This window comes from Poromitra crassiceps (genome assembly GCF_964638095.1).
Source record: "Poromitra crassiceps genome assembly, chromosome: 3".
Lineage (NCBI taxonomy): Eukaryota > Metazoa > Chordata > Actinopteri > Beryciformes > Melamphaidae > Poromitra > Poromitra crassiceps.
This window is the reverse complement of record NC_139625.1, coordinates 56,139,504-56,156,342: the sequence shown is the minus strand read 5'-3', so window position 1 is coordinate 56,156,342 and position 16,839 is coordinate 56,139,504. Positions and strand designations below refer to the sequence as shown.

The 16,839-nt window shown below is 44.0% G+C and overlaps 1 protein-coding gene across 2 annotated transcripts in view; it reads right to left on the bottom strand.

The window, feature by feature from the left end:
• The window catches only part of hectd1 (HECT domain containing 1), a 167,895-nt gene that overhangs the window by 10,955 nt on the left and 140,101 nt on the right, over positions 1-16,839 (bottom strand). For both annotated transcript variants that reach the window (XM_083632869.1, XM_083632870.1), the window contains exons 38-41: positions 14,563-15,059; positions 13,435-13,593; positions 10,736-10,814; positions 9,600-9,693 (exon numbers count right to left, since the gene is read on the bottom strand). In XM_083632869.1, coding sequence (XP_083488995.1) covers positions 9,600-9,693; positions 10,736-10,814; positions 13,435-13,593; positions 14,563-15,059 — 829 coding nt within the window. The remainder of the gene's footprint in view (positions 1-9,599; positions 9,694-10,735; positions 10,815-13,434; positions 13,594-14,562; positions 15,060-16,839) is intronic.

Here is a 16,839-nt window from a genome sequence, read left to right as displayed (position 1 = left end):
TGAAGAGGAAACATATCCCACTGCACACGGTTACATCTAAAACATCCCTCAGAATTACAGAACTAGCTAGTATCATGGAGTAACTCAGAGACTAGCAGCTGACACATTTAATGCTAACCAGAAAGTTAGTAACCAACTAGTTACTAGCCAATCCTGCGCTAGCAACAGTTGTTTGTTAATGTTATCACGTTGCGTTACAGATAGGTGCCTATAGCTCATTCAGTAACGTTAGTGTCACCGCTAGTGAAACTCCAGTAGACTTTTTCTCTCCATCAAATAACGTTATTCTGCTGAGATACATCTTTATGGTGGAAATGACAATTAGAGACATGTGGTCATGGAAAAAGCGTCAACCCCCCGCGCTGTCAGGGGGGAAAATACACAGAATAAAGCAGGGCAGAGGCAGAATAAACACAGGTGCAAGCAAAACACTAATGAGGGTTTCCAAATTCCAATCATGGAAGTTTGAAACCCTCAGTGTTTTGCTTGCACCTGTGTTCACCCTGCCTTTTCGACACAAAATGGCTCCCGTGAGAAGGGTCTATTAGGAGCAGATTTGCAGGGTCGCGTTGACGCGTTCAGTGGGCCGACAACATAGCACAACGTAGCAAAAAATGTATCAGCGGACATGGTGGTGTATTGAAACAGGCAAGGAAACATGACGTTCAACCTGGAAACCGTAGCAAAACATTTTCAGACTTATTGTGGCTTGAACACAGCCCAGGAGAATCATTTGGACGTCCGGTCAGAATCTTTCAAAATAAAAGCTTTCATTGAAATTCAATAATTCATAGCGACGGATAACGTTCCATCTTCTCCTATTGCTGTGATCACTGCGCTGTAGGGTTTAATCCCGGGAAACGGGATTCCCGGGAAATGCCATCCAACCCATTTCCCGTTTCCCGGGAAATTAATGACGGGAAACCAGGAACATTTTTTGTTGTATTTTTCCATGCAGAACATATTGGAATAGGCCTATATTTAGAAATATGCAGACAGTTTACTTTCTTAAATGATGTAGCCTATGTTTTAAAAGAACATGTAATATATTAGGCTACTGTAAGCATTGTAAAGTCATTAAATGATCACGATGTAGGCCTATATGCATTTCGGAGACATCAAAGTGAATCAATCAACCAACAATCAATCAATTTTCTATTTATATAGCGCCAAATAACGAGGTATTGCAGGCAGATTTTAATACTAGCTTCTCTGACAACAATGCTATAGCCAGTAATTTGAAATTTGATATCCTTTGCAGAGTGGAATTAATTTCTGATTTTATTTCGGCGTGTTTTGGCCATGCGCATTTGTGCGCTGTGCGCCGGTGGAACACACACTGAAAGCTTATTGCACATAGCCTAATAGCAGGTGCAGCCGCCAGAGCGCAGCAGCCCATATCCAAAAGCACATGGTGCCAGGTATCAGACAGCATTGATCTTGTGCATAAAAGAGCGTGAAAACGGGCTGATCAACGTGTTTATGGCTCCATTCCTTCCACGGCAGTTTCCACAATTCTCTAAGAAAATGTTTAGCCTAGGCTACTACAGGATTTATTTATACACCAATCCAGGCGATTGGTGAATTATATAAACCCTAACGGCACTATATAGCCTAATACATATAGGTACAGCCTACATACAGCCTAAAAAGTTCATTAAATTGCGATGTTTTGCCTTAATTAATAAATATTAATGGCACCAAATAATACATTCGTCAGGTTGGGAACTAATCTCCTTGATGCATAAAAAAAAAGGAAAAATTCATTTCCTTCAAAGAGGGCTTCATTTCCCGGTATGCCTCATTTTCGGGAAAAATATTAAACCCTACTTCGCTGCATAGCCTACTGCACAAAGACAAATTGCTCATTTGTAATATTACTCACTATGGCTATTGAAATTATCTTGAATCTTGAAGAATAAAATATCTTCATCAATATGATTCCACTGAAAGGCAATAAATGAGAATATTGAATTATCGTCCAACTCTGCTCCCTCATTTTTCCACATCTCTTTGCTCCTATGTAGCTATTTATATTTATTTATTTTAGTTTGCCTTTTACGCCCACCCCCTTAATTTTATTCCCCTTCTGACTGAAAAAGTTAGCTGTTGACAACAAGGTGCAATGAATTGTGTTGGATAGCTTGTTTGGCGATAGTTTATGTTATCACCTGAATGTGTGAGACATCTTGGAAGTTGAGAGCAGCTCTTCTTTAGATTGCACAGTAAGCACCTAAACACATAGGGTTTATCTGTTGTTTGGGTTAAACTCATATCTATCAAGGAACGGCCATGGCATGGTGAATCAGTCATTCAATTCCCCTATGTCCTCATCATCACCAGCTCCCTCAGCCTCTGTCATCTTTCCAAAGTCCGCTCTGCTCATGTCTCGACAGCATGTAGATTTCCCCCCCAGGCAATGGCATGACCCGCCCTACTCTGCCTCTGATTGGCTTAGCCTGAATTTTTACCCTAACCATAACCAATAGTCACTCCTCGTGCCTAAACCCAACCCAATCAGAAGCAGAGTAGGGCGGGTCTTGCTGAGAACCTGAGCGTCAATCAATGATGTTAAAAAAGAAGGATAAGACAGCACTTGTCTGTCACACCGAAGTGCTTCGATGGGCTACAGTTCACGTTATGCATTGTCTCCTGTTTTATTCCAGACCACAGCAGAAATATCCGCTGGGAGCTTTGCTCTTGGGGTTTTCTTCTCTGGGGAAGTAAAGTAACTTGTAGCGTTTGTCAGACGCTACGGCGTTACTTGGTCTATAAATAGCTTTGCTACTGAAAACGCTAATTGATTGAAAAGGAGCGACGCTACCACCAAGCTACTGAGAAATGTAGTTAAGCTAAATAGCTTCGCTACTTGTAGCAAGCTACTGGCCAACACTGCCTCTAGTGTTTGTGTGAATAACAGGCCAGTCTCAGAGTTTGGTAAAATTACAACCTTATGCAGGATTTGAACCTGGGGCCCCTGGCTTGAAAGCCGCCTGTCAGAACCACTTGGCTATCAGTTAGTTGCTGTCGCCTACCTCTAACCCAATACCTAACCCTAAACCTAACCGTTAACCTAACTAGACTGAGCTAAGAACTCTGATGCACTCTACAAGAAGGGGCAAAGCCGTCTCTACTTTCTGAGACGGCTGAGGTCCTTCAACGTCTGCCGGACCATGCTGAGGATGTTCTATGAGTCGGTAGTGGCTAGTGCCTTCCTGTATGCTATTGTGTGCTGGGGCAGCAGGCTGAAGGCAGCGGATGCCAACAGACTCAACAAACTGATCCGTAAGGCCAGGGACATTGTGGGGCTGGATCTGGGCTCTCTGACTGTGGTGTCAGAGAAGAGAACGTTGTCCAGGCTATGCTCCATCATGAACAATGACTCGCACCCACTCCACGGCGTGCTAGTCAAACACAGGAGTACGTTCAGTCAGTGAGAGACTGATTCCACCTAGATGCAATACGGAGAGGCACAGGAAATCATTCCTGCCTGTGGCCATTGGTCTATTTAATGCCTCTCTTAAAAGAGCACCTCGGAGACGCTCAGTCTCCCTGAGACTGAGCCAGCCGATAGGTTAACTGTGCCTGGCTGAGCCACGTGTAACGTATAGGGCAAGCCGACTTAATATAAGTCCAGGGTGCAATAATGATAATTGACACGGAATGTATACTTACTCTACGTATTTTGTATTTTGCTTACTTAGACATCCTACTTATTTTTGCTTCTATCGCATTTACTACTGTTATTCTATGCTATGTTGTGTTCTTCTGCTTATTTTGCTTAACACGTTGAGTGCCATGGACGAGATATCTCGTCTTACATAATCCAACCGTTGAGTGCCAAAGACGAGATATCTCGTCTTACATAAACATTTTTTTTTTTGACGGTGGGACATCAATCAACCCCTTTTACGTCTTCTATATCAATATTGGAGGAAGAGAATGTGTATAATCTATTTTACCGACCACTAAGTGGCGACAGTTCTCTCCAGACAGAGAGAAAGCCACAGCCACGGGTCCGCTGGAGAAAGCCAGTCTAATTTTCAAGGAAATAGCTGGGCGAAAACTCTTTCGATTTCACACACACACACACACACACACACACGCGCGCGCACACACACACACTCGAGTACCTTTGCGCATAAATAAGACCAGAATCGCAAAAGCTTCTTCAAAGCTCTCAGCCGACACCTCAAGAAACGAACGAGCCAGTTTTACAGTCCAGACTGCCCGAGAGCGGCCGCGGAGCCTCCTCCCTCCGCAGCACAGACGGAGGGAGGAGTTTGGAGACACACACACACACACACACACACACACACACACACACACACACACACACAATACAGTATACAGACTTGCCCAAGGGCACCCATAATCACAGGCACGTGAGGTGGTTCTAAAAATCCATTTATCTCTAAACTCTCTGAAAATCTCTGAAACCATGCTGTACTCAACGGCTAATATCTACATAACTACTAACTCTGCAAACTAACTCTTTTAGACAGAGAAAGCACACATTCTATTAGTTCTTTTTAGATGATTGGTGTTCACGAAGTCTTAACAGAAAATAATCCTCGGCTCTTGTAAAATGAGCCAGAATCCTCAAAAAAAAACCTGGCACAACTTACCTACAGGATTGAAAAAACGGCTGGCACTCAATGTGTTAATATTGCATTTACTACTGTTTATTTTTATGCTATGTGTGTTCTGTGAGCGAGCTACTGTAACTTGTCCCAATTTTCCCCCGGGGATCATTAAAGTCTTTCTTATTCTGATTCTGATAAACCTTAAAGGAGAATTTAGTTTTTTTTTAACCTGGACCCATCTCCTGGCAATAATTATGATTTGGCCACTCACCCAGCGATGTCCGCGGCGTTTCTGGCCGTCCTAGCGTTGTTTTGAGATCAATAGCGTCCAAGTCAGTTGTAAAATGGAGCTGATTTGGGGCCAAGTGTGAGCCTGTCTTTCCTGCATCTAAATAGCTATTTTTATTCCCGTTTTCACCACATATCGTCATAATGTGATCCCTCAACATCCACCAGAGTGATATTTCGCCCCAGGCCATTTCCTGGAGTCTCCCAGGGATCAAATTGCCTCAAACGTGATCTCGGTCACCAAGTCTCGTAAAGTCCCGCGATACTTTCCTGCCGACTGGCCAACTACAGGTAGGACGCTTTGCGGTGGTGGTTTTAGCGTAACCTATGTGGGGTTTGGCATAACCTTCGTTATTTCGAATCCCACATAGGGATTGATCTCAAAACAACGCTAGGACGGCCAGAAACGCCGCGGACATCGCTGGGTGAGTGGCCAAATCATAATTATTGCCAGGAGATGGGTCCAGGTTAAAAAAAACTGAAATTCTCCTTTAACCTAACCCTAAAAGTCGCTCTAAAAAAAAATAAAAGTTGCTTTTTCAACTTTCTTTTTGGTGGAAGTCGCGTAGTAATTCTTCTCTGCCACTGAGTGGCGCTAGTCTAACATACGTGGTCATATAAGTTGAAGGACATGTTGCCACTAACACAGCCCAACCATGCGTTATTTCGAATCGCACATAGGTTACGCAAAAACCACGCCCTGTCCCCGCTTACGCAGCAGTCAAGCGCCGGGATTGGCCAGGCGCTCATGCTCCTGTGTTGGGCTCTCTGTTACAGGGACACCATTCCTGTGAGAAGCAACAACACCAAGCGAGGCTGCAGTGAGGCTGCAATGAGGATATTGAAAGACAACATCCTACATCGCACCAAAGCATACAATGTATTTTAATGTTATTTGACTTTCTGACCACCCGCCTCAGTGCTTATGAGGCCAGAATAACAGATGCTGCCCTTGGCCATTGGGAAGGCTAACCCTTTACTTTTGGTTTTATTTATTGTGTATGATTCAACTTTGTATCTATGATTTAATATTATTGCATGTTTTTGTAGATTGTTGGGACTTCACTGGCCTGGAACAAACGGCTGGCCTGGGGGGGGGGAGCTAGGCCTATGTGCTGTAGCCTATTGTATTTTTAATTTTATAATTTTTATAATTTTCATTTGCAGGTTAAACTGTCAAATGAGCTCTGTTATTGAAGCTTTGGCTAAAGGCCTGAATTTTACAATGATGTTTTGAAATAAATGTTTAAAAATCGATTGTGTGTTAAAAGCTTGGGTTTTCATTGGCGTTATTAGGCTACAGTAATTTATTTTCAATGTCCACTATCAAGAGCAATTTGTTTAATAAAATCGCTGGGCTGGGAACAGTGTCGGTGGGAAATGTTTGTTTGAAAAGCTTGTGTGTTACGTTTTCATTAGCATTAATATACTAATAATTCATTTCAATGTCCACTATCAAGAGCAATTCAGTTGGTTCATGAAATCGCTGTGCTGCTTGCCGTGCAGTGGTTGTGGTGTGGGAGATTCCAGCTGTCAAAAGAAGACAAAAGACTTGCTCCTGGCCAATCCCGGCACTTGACTGCTGCGTAGGCGGGCAGAGGGCGTGGTTTTTGTGTAACCTATGTGCGATTCGAAATAACGCCCCAACCACGCCCCCACTCCTGCTGCGGCAGGAACAGGGAAGGCTAAGGGGAAAAACAAAAACCGAGAGAAAGAAGAAAGTTTGGTTGTAGCGGTCAATAAGGAGCCAGGAAAACCTGAGCGTCGAACTGTTACAAATCCAGACAAACCTTCTAGAGTGCCCCGGGCTACTGACTATAGGCGGCAGGCTTATGGTGATTACACAAGCATGGCTATTGGCAGCCAGCCCGTCCTTATCTATGGAGGCCCGAGGGGCAGGAATAGATACAGGGAGATGGAATTTCCTTCTAGCTCATTAGGAGCCGCACGGGGATGGGATGACAGAGGCCAGAGCGAGAGAGCTACGGCCACGCTGAATGGATAAGAAATCTCATCAAATAAACTATGGCGACGGATCAGTCTAGGGCTGCAACTAACGATTATTTTGATAATCGAATAATCTGTCGATTATTTATTCGATAATCAGATACAAAAAAAATGCATGGATTTTATTTCAACAAATTTATTCAAAGATCCCTCCTCACTCCAAGCATCTCATCTCTAGATTTGTATGTCTGTTTGACAACCGCAACACGGCCTCCACTGAGAGGATTAGAGAAGCGTGGCAGGGGGAACTTGGTATTGATTTATCTGACATTATATAAGAAAGGAGTCTGTCTGTGGTACAACTCTGCTCAGTTAATTGCAGGCACCAGCTGATCTGAGCTGAATGAATTACAAAATGTAATACTTTTTAAGGGTCTTAATTTCCCCCAAATTGATTTATCAACTTTTAACACATTCACTGCCAGCCGTTTTTTCAATACTGTAGGTAGGTTCTGCCAAGGTTTTTTTTTGAGGATTCTGGCTCATCTTTCAAGAGCCGAGGATTCTTTTCTGCTAAGATTTTGTGAACACAAATGATCTCAAAAGAACTAATAGAATGTGTGCTTTCTCTGTCTAAAAGAGTTAGTTTGTAGAGTTAGTAGTTATGTAGGCATTAGCAGTAGAATACAGCATGGTTTCAGCGCCTGAAAATTTATGCTGAGATAAATGGCTTTTTGTGAAATTCGATAGAACAGTCACTTTAACCATTTATTTTTGGCGTAAGACGTCAGACATCTAAACAATAGTTTTGAACAGTAATTTCCTCCATAGCAGCAGGAAACCCCCCTCTCCTTCAAACTCCTCCCTCCGTGTGTGTTCTCCTCTCTCCGTGGCTGCAGCGGTACAAGCGAGGCTCTGCCTGTCTGTGCTGCCTGGCTGCTGGCGGCTGCTCTTTGGGCGAGTCTGCATGAGTCGTTTCGGTTGTGAGCTCAGCTGGAATGAAGCTGCGTGCGATTGTGGGCTTTCTGCCGGTGTTTCAAAGTGTGTTGCACGCATAATCTATTATGCAAATTTGCAATCCCCCACCGCCAGCTCCCAGCGCGATAATGCGCGAAAGCGAAAGCGTTTTCGCCAATCCATTTTACAGTATGAGAATGGTTTCCTCGCGCGTTCCCCTGCAGTTTTGGCTCAACTTTTTCTAGTCTGGAGAGCACTGTCGCCACTTAGTGGGTCGGTGGAATGGGTTGTACACAGGGATCGCGGAACCGCCCGGGCCACCCGGGCCGCGGCCCGGGTACTTTTCAGTTCCCAAAAAAAAAAAAAAAAAAAAAAAATTTTTTTTTTTTTTTTTAGATTTTTTTTTTTTTTTTTTTTTTTTTACAATTAAACCTCATTTACTTATTACACTCGACTGGTTGTTTTTCAGATGTGATGTGAATCTAAAGTGAACTAAACAAGTCAGATCCACTATAAATGTTTTTCAGTAGATGCTGTGATGTAGCCACAAGAAAGGTGCAATATTAATGTTTTTCAGGAGATGGCGATGTTGCTAGCTATAGGTTCTAAACAAGAAATGTGGTTCAAATGTTTACAGTAGTTTTCCTTTCTGGCTGCACTACAATGTTACAATGCTGTGAGACAGGCCCGGCGTTGGAGGGGGGCCTGACCGGGCCGGGCCCCCCATTCCCTAAACTGGCCCCCCCATTCAATTTTTTTTTTTTTTTTTTGTGTGTGCTAAAAACGTTTTTCCGTTTTTCTGTTTTAAAGTTTAAAACGGAATCTGGCTGTCATTAGGCATTGATTAACTGAATGCTATTCCTAACTGTTACTTTGAACCTCCATTTGCAATGATTCTGGCTGGATATTAATTAACTATTGTAAATTTGTCACAATGAATGCAATTTGTGCACAATGTGTAAATACATTTAATATGAATTGTTTAGGCCTATTTGTAAAGTCACAACACATTAGAGATGTGTGTAGTTCCTCATAGATTTAGCCTCTTCCTTTTGCTCTCAAATGCACCAGTTTGACGAATTTTACTTTAAAATGTACAAAATCTTCTTCCGGGGGAGAATCCCCCCGGACCCCCCTTGGCCCCCCCAAGCTAGGGGCAGGCCCCCTCTGTAATTTGGTTCTGGAGCCGGGCCTGCTGTGAGACGGAGCTAAACACAAAAGATGCAATATTAATAGTTTTTCATGAGATACTCAGTATTTAATATTAATACTAATACTAATAATAGAAAAGGAGAAGATACTGAATAATGACATCACAACAGTATAATCCTAATGTTAATTTAAAATTAAATATTCTTCTAAATATGGATAAAAGTCCAAAAAACATAAAATTTTCTTCGGCGCTGCCGAGATTCGGGGGGACGCGCCCCCCCGACGGGGGGACACGCCCCCCCGACACGCCCCCCGGCCCCCCCAAGTTCAGATGCGTTCCGCTATCCCTGGTTGTACACGTTCGGTGGCTCCCATATTTTTATAGGAGACGTGGGGGGCGTTGATCCACGTCCCACCGTTTTTTTTTTTTTTTGGCGACTTGACTCGTCAATGGCAGTCAACCGTTTGGATTTTTTTTGACGAGTCAACTCGCCAATGGCAGTGAACGTGTTAATACAATGCCTCCGAAAGGCAGGGAATGTCTGGACCTGATTCAATGGTAATAGTCCAGAGTTTATGTATGAAAGTGGCTACTGTGTGTGTGTGTGTGTTTCTGTGTGTGTGCACGTTGTGTATGTGGGAGTGTGTGCGTGTAGTCAGTGTGTGTACCTCTGAAGGCCTCCATCTGTTTCTGGATGCCGGTGTGCATACAGAAGTCAAACATCAACTCGACATACTCCTCTGCATTCTCCATGGTTACCATCTACACACACACACACACACAGACACAGACACAGGAGAAACAGGTTATGTTTTGTTGTTTCCTGTTGTGATTTTATTATTTTTTAAATCTCAGGATCTATACAGTGTGATTCTTGGTGTTCATGTTCACGCTTCAAAAGTAGTCAAAGTGGTCCTCATTTATGAAGATCATCTTGCTGAACACAAAGGTCTCAGTTTCATAGACTTTTGTTAACTACAGACCTTATTTCAGGCATCTAATGGGGATTTTAGTCCCCATATAAAAAATGACTTCCAGAGGAGGGAAACAGTGTGATGCTAACTTCTGGGCTGGGCTGCAAAAATAGGTCAGCCCTGCAGCACTCTGTACAAAGTGTGATTGGTCAGTTAGACTTTCTATAAACAGTCTGACTGGTCAGGTAGAGTTTATGTAAACAGATTGATTGGTCAGTTAGGTTTTCTATTCCAGGGATCTGAAAAAATCTGAATTGAAAGTTGTGTTTAAAGTTGTCTAGAACAGTGGTCCCCAACCACCGGGCCACGGACCGGTACCGGGCCGCAACGCATTTGGTACCGGGTCGCGAGCCGGTCCAAAAAAAATAAAAAAATAAAAATAAATAAATAAATATATATATAGGTATATATATATATATATATATATATAATCATATGCTATAATTTTATAGGCTGTGTATGGTAGTTGATACATAGTTTCAAGTTGACCTTTATTTATGTTTGTAGTTGAAATAAAAACATAAATACTGTAGGCTACATAAATGGAAATGTTTGATCATTAATATCTACTTTTAGAAATTATATAGGCTGAAATCAAATCACTGTGCATAATTGTGAAAGTGTCTTTATTGACAGATGAAAAGGCTGTTATTTACCCTTTGTCACCACCTGATGAGTAAATATATGCAACTAAAACCATTAAAATTTACAACCGGTCTGCGACTTTTTTTCCCATGTATCTACCGGTCCTTGGCACAAAAAAGGTTGGGAACCCCTGAGTTAGAGTTTTATCTATAAGCAGTTTGATAGGTCAGGTAGAGTTGTGTCACCTCGTCATCTCCGTTGGGTTTGAGATCCACTGCAGAGAAACCATGAACCTTAGAGGATGGACAGAACTGGAAGTTTAACCTGCAGACAGACAGAGAGACAGGTTAGCATGGTTGATTGTTAAACAGAAGAATAAACTTCACACTTACAGTAGACCGGCCTTCCATTTTGATGAAGACAGACAGACCTGCGAGGGCAGGGCACCCGCCGGACAGTCTGTTTGCACGCAGACACTACATCATTGTATCTGTTAGTTCATCTTCAGCAGCAGTTGCAAGCATTTTTTTGATTAAATGACTAAATAATTACCTTTGCGAGACAAATGTCAAGTTGTTGTGAACGTTCGATGCCCTCACTCAGAGACCAGTGCTAAAACTAAGTGTAGCGAAGCTTGTGGGCTTGCTGGGGGCGAAGCTTTTGGGCTTGCCTCGTGAAGTGTGCTGGATCGTAGATGAGGGCTCACGGGCCGTGATCGGTCAGAATCACAGAGATGGAGATGGGGACCGAGATGTCGGTCCTCGGACGCGGTTGAAATACCACTCGTGACCTGGCTGGGTGTAAGGCAGTCGGTCACCAGGGCCTGGCTGGTTGTAAGATAGCCAGGATTCAGCTCGGGTTCTGATTTGGTCGTGCTAATGGTTGACATTATGAAGGTAGAGTAGTAGGTAGTAAGAGTACCGGAAGTATATAGCGTCACAGAACACTTGTTTATATCCCCGCCTTTGTGATGTCACAACGTCCAGGGAGCTATGACATCATCGGTGTTATGTCTGACATTGCCGATGACCTCACAGGTGAACTCTATGCTATGACATCATCGGTGACCCCGTAAAGTCCCGTCCGCCATCACAGTCAGCCTAGACCGCCTGACATCGCCGATGACCTCACAGGTGAACTCTGACGTCATCATTGATGATGTCACGGCGGTGTCATCGCCATTACGTCGTTGGCGTGCAGGTTTGTGGGCGTCAACTGCCCCAAGAACAGGCCTGACGGTGGGCCATTATGGACCCTTTTCTACACTAAGTGTGGCGATGCATCTGGCTAAGCAAGACTAACGTTAATTAATGACCCCTGGTGGTCACTGGACCCCATGTTGATGACCACTGCACTCGTAGTATCCCCCCTCCCCACCACCACAAAAAAAGTATATAAATCCCCCCATGTGATGTGAAGCATGTAAGGGGGCCAATTTGCAAAATTAATTTTAGGCCCTGTTATCACCACCTGTTAAGAGTGTGTGTCTCATACCTTTTTTACATCAAACGTCCCACTAGTATACGTGTTTTTGTTACCCAGGAAAGCAGCAGGAGGTAGCAGCAGCAGCAGCATCGCCTTTTAAACTTTTATATCGCATTCACCTTCTCTCACGGCTGCCCTAGGTGCAGTAGTCTCAGGCCAGCTAAAACATAGCCTAAAAAATAGCCTCACTGATACACGTTGGAGGAGAAAATGGTGTTTCAACAAATGAAGCAGCAAACATTGTATCAAATATTCGTTTTGATGGTAAGATTACATAATAGTGAAGCTGTAAAGCATTACTCAAAATGTGAACGTTACAACGAGGGATTTATTTTGAAAGAGCTAAAGCGGACGACCTACTTACATTCTGCCTGACTTGACGCAGTCTATGTTCCTGGGGCTGGGCCGGCTGGGCTCGTGAGCTTTGTGAGGTGCACTCGTGCATGACGAGGAGAGACACTTTTCTCTCAGCAAGAAAGTCGAATTTTAGCATGTGGGAAGTTGGATGGGAACAACTGAATCTCATTGACTCACGCTGGAAAAGGGGTGGCAACTCACGGAAAATCACGGGTTGGACCACGGCCAATATTTATATCGCCAGCCGGAGCAGAGCCGCCGCGTAAAAACCCACCTCACTTGCAGGATCGCTCTATCGGGCGCGGCTTGGAAACTTTTATACTGAAGAAAATGCCACTAGTTTGTGGATATTAGTCAGATTTTTGGCCAGTCTAAAACCCTGACTGGCCAAAAATCCCACTAATATCCACAAACTAGTCTAAAAGAAATTCTAGCGATTTTCCGCCCCTGCTTCCCGCCCCTTTTTCAGCGTGAGTCAGTGAGATTCACTGATTGCCACAGCCTGAAACTCGACTTTCTTAACGGTTAATTATTTTACATTGACGGAATATGCAGAGGAAAAAAAGCATCTCTCATGCACGAGTGCACCCCACAGCCCAGGCGCAGACAGCGTCAAGTTAGCCAGAATGTAAGTAGGTCGTCCGCTTTAGCTCTTTCAAAAATAAAACCCTCGTAACGTTAAACATTTTGAGTCATGCTTTACAGCCATTTAATGTAATCTTAACATCACAAGTATTTTGATACAATATTTGTTTCTTCGTTTGTTGAAACACCTTTTTCTCCTCCAACGTGCATCAGTCAGACTGTTTACTTGTTTAAATTACATTAGTTTGACATTTTTACCCGGAAGTTTCCATTTTGTTTTGGGTGGCCTGACACAGCGCCCTCGCCGTGAGAGAAGAAGGGAAAAGGGAGGGGGAAGAGACAGCCCTCAGCGGCGGAGAAACGCGGGTTGAGAGTGCGATATAAAAGTTTAAAATGCGATGCTGCTGCTGCTACCCTCTGCTGCTTTCCTGGGTAACAAAAACACGTGTACTAGTGGGACTTTTGATGTAAAAAAGGTATAAAAGGGGTTTCAGTGTGTGTGTGTGTGTGTGTGTACCCTAGGTCCTCGATGCTCAGAGGAGGTCCTTGTCCCAGAGGGTTCCTCAGCATGAGCTCCTGCAGCCTGGTGTTCTTCTCGTCTTCAGAAAGACTCTGACTCTGAAGGATCTGTCTCCTCCTCACTGCTAGCTCCTTTACCTCCTTCAGGAAGCTGGCTCTGTGGGGTGAGGCAAGGGCGTAGGTTTAATTTGGAAACTGGTGGGGACATTTGGCAGGGGGTCTTGTAGACCCCCTAGGGTGGTCCGGGGGCATGCCCCCCCCAGGAGGAAAATTTTGTAGATTCTAAAGTAGAATGCATCAATCTGGTGCACTTTGAGAGCAAATGAAGAGGCTAGATCTATGAAGAAGAACTACACACATCACATTAATATCCTCTTTACTATGCTGTGGCTTTACAATGATAAAAAAAAGGTCAGGTCTCATATATTCTGCATACAGAACCATGTTAATGACTGCTAATATCAGCCAGCCACCGTTCACTAACGTTACACATCAAAGGGCATCAAAACAAGTCCGCCTTTTGCTTGACTGCCTGAAACTCCGACTTAACCATAACTCATAAAACACATTAAACGGTTTATGTTATTTTGTTTATTTAATTTTATTTATTTATTTTAAAGGAGAATTGCACACTTTATTTTACCTCATTTTCTATGGTTTTTGTATTATTTATTTCTGTGCATCAAACTTTGGGGGGGGGGAAGAAAGTAACTGCTTTCAACTGCTACACTTGTTGCCCAGTCTGTTTATATAGTGTTGGGTTTATGTTTTGTTTTTATTTAATTTCATTTAGTTTAAAGGAGAATTGCACATTTTCTTTTACCCCATTTTCTAAGGGTTTTATATCTATTTATATTTATTTTAATGAAAAAGTACATGATGTAATGTAAATATGTTGGAGTCATATACACCGTGTGAGTGCACTTACAAATCTTACTACACACAGGCATAAAAACTTTCTGCAGCTTTCTAAAGGAGCCTGGAACAGTGAGTTACTACTTCTTTAATTCAATGTTGATGAGCATCAAAAAAAAGCTCCAAGCTCCAGTGAAGCACCAGTGAACCTCAGTGAAGCTCCAGTGAAGCACCAGTGAAGCTCCACTGTCTACCTGTCTGTCTGTCTCACCTGTGAGGGTTGACCACCTGGAAGTCGTCCCAGGTGAGGATGCCATGGTACCATGCAGGCGGTTTAGGTTTAGGAGGGTCGAGGATGAACTCGGACTTGGAATCCTCGTCGAAGCTGTCCTCCCGGTCGTCTCTGTCCTCCGTGGATGCCTCAGAGTCGATGCAGGAGGGTGGGGGGAAGGGGCGGAGCCTGCCGAGGTCATGACCCCGCGGGGGGTACAGCAGCCTGTCGGGGTCATGACCCCGTGGGGGGTACAGCAGCTTGCTCATGTTGGACTTGATGTCTCCCATGCACAGCAGCCTGAAGAAGGGGCGGGACACGGGTAGGTCCACTAATCGGCTGTCCTGGATGCACTTGGCGAGGAAGACGCCGAGGAAGAGGAAGAGCTGTGTGACACGGGTTAACTCCTCGCTGTCCTGAGGGAATGGGGCAGGGAACAACCCGCACGAGCGCTGCACATAGTAACCAGGAGGCTTCACACCACCACCAAGGTCCACCTGAGAGAGAGACACACACACACACACACACACACACACACACACACACACACACACACACACACACACACACACACACACACACACACACACACACACACACAAATATCAGTACAGCTTCATGCTGCTTCAATTCTAGACTCAAAACCTATTCATTCTCCCAATCATATGGCTGTGTTTGAAGGTGTCAGGGTATCTTCCAGAGCATCTGGAAGCATTTTTTAAGCATTTAATAGCTGCTGAGCGGGCTGTCGCAAGCCAGCAGTATCAGTTGTCCCGGTAGCATAGACAGAAAATCTAATAGTTATTGTGTAAACTTAGTTCTGAACTGCTGAGTGGGCTCTTACAAGCCAGCAGTGTTGTTAATAGCAGTGAGAGTAGCATTCATCCTGGTAGCACTGACAGAATCTTTTTTAGCTGTCATGCAAACCTAGTTCCACTTGTGTTTGTGTTGGTTCCTCTGTTCTGGCTACTACTACAGTAGTCTCTCCCCAAACTCAAATATTACGTTGAATCGCTGCGCTCTGCATACTACATAAGTGAGTCTGTACCACTTCACAGCCACTGCTGGTTTTTGAAGGTGGGTTGAAATTGAATGAGTGACAGGTCGTAGCACCGATGAGAGAGCGGTTCGAAAAATGGGCTGCGCCTCCCGTGTCGTCTGATCGCAAAGTCGTTACTGATTGGGGAAGACTGAATCCACCACTGGCCAAGTGAATGGTTCCCTTCCATTAGCAGCCGGCTGGCGGGAAGCGTCCCAGACCCAAAGAGAGCTCTGCAGCATGCAGTAACGTAGTGTATCAGCGTAAGAACTCTCATGGGTCTGGCGTTGAGATTACTACTACAGTAGCTATCGTTATTACTGTTGTCACTGTGCATTACTATTACGGTACTACTTATATTACTACTTTAGTTTTTAGTTTTATTACAGTTGTTAATGGTATCAATGTTATTACTGCCAATTTTCTCTCTCTCTCTCTCAACACAACCACTCATGGCAGATGAACGCCCACCAAGAGCCAGGTCTGCTTCTTCCCCGTTAAAGGGTCTTTCCTTGCCACCATCACTAATGCCTAGTTCACATTAGGCGCTCCGAGCCCTTGGCGAGCAGTTTTTTGAGGTTCGGCGACAACCACCCCCAGATCAGTAGCATGTTGGCTCGGTGTTAAGTGTGAACTATCCACAGACGAGAGGGGGGAGCTCCCAGAGTGCTCAGCGACGAGTCAGAGGTCCCACAGATATCTAGCCTGCTAAATATCTGGTCATGTCTGGAGAGCAGAGCGTAGAGACTAGTGAGGCAGACACAGACGGGGTGATGTCTGCTGTCTGCAGGATACAAGTAGGCAAGTGGTCTGATGGAGAAAGCCATTCTATGGGATTGGTACAAACTGCTGTCGCACAACCAAAATCTAATTTAAAGAGATACTGAACACTTTGTCCACTTTTTTCTGTTGAACATCAATGGATTAAATTTAGTGAATGCAGGTCAAAATCCTGACATTTAGTGTAAATCCGATGAATTCTTTAAAAGAGTAAGTCTTAGGTGTGAAGTCTCACACTCTGAAAGGGACCTCTTGCTGCCCAAACCTCCCCACATTGGCTGGTCTCGAGGGTTTGTGATGTCACTCTATCGTACTATATAGGGTGACATCACAAACCACCACACCACTCTTCATGGTGTGAAATGACCAAGGTCTGAGCGGCTCTCAGTGCTGTGCTGTCTCAGCCTGTTGAATCTCTCTTTAAAAGGCGTTTAAGTATGCAAATCTTAGATGTTCTC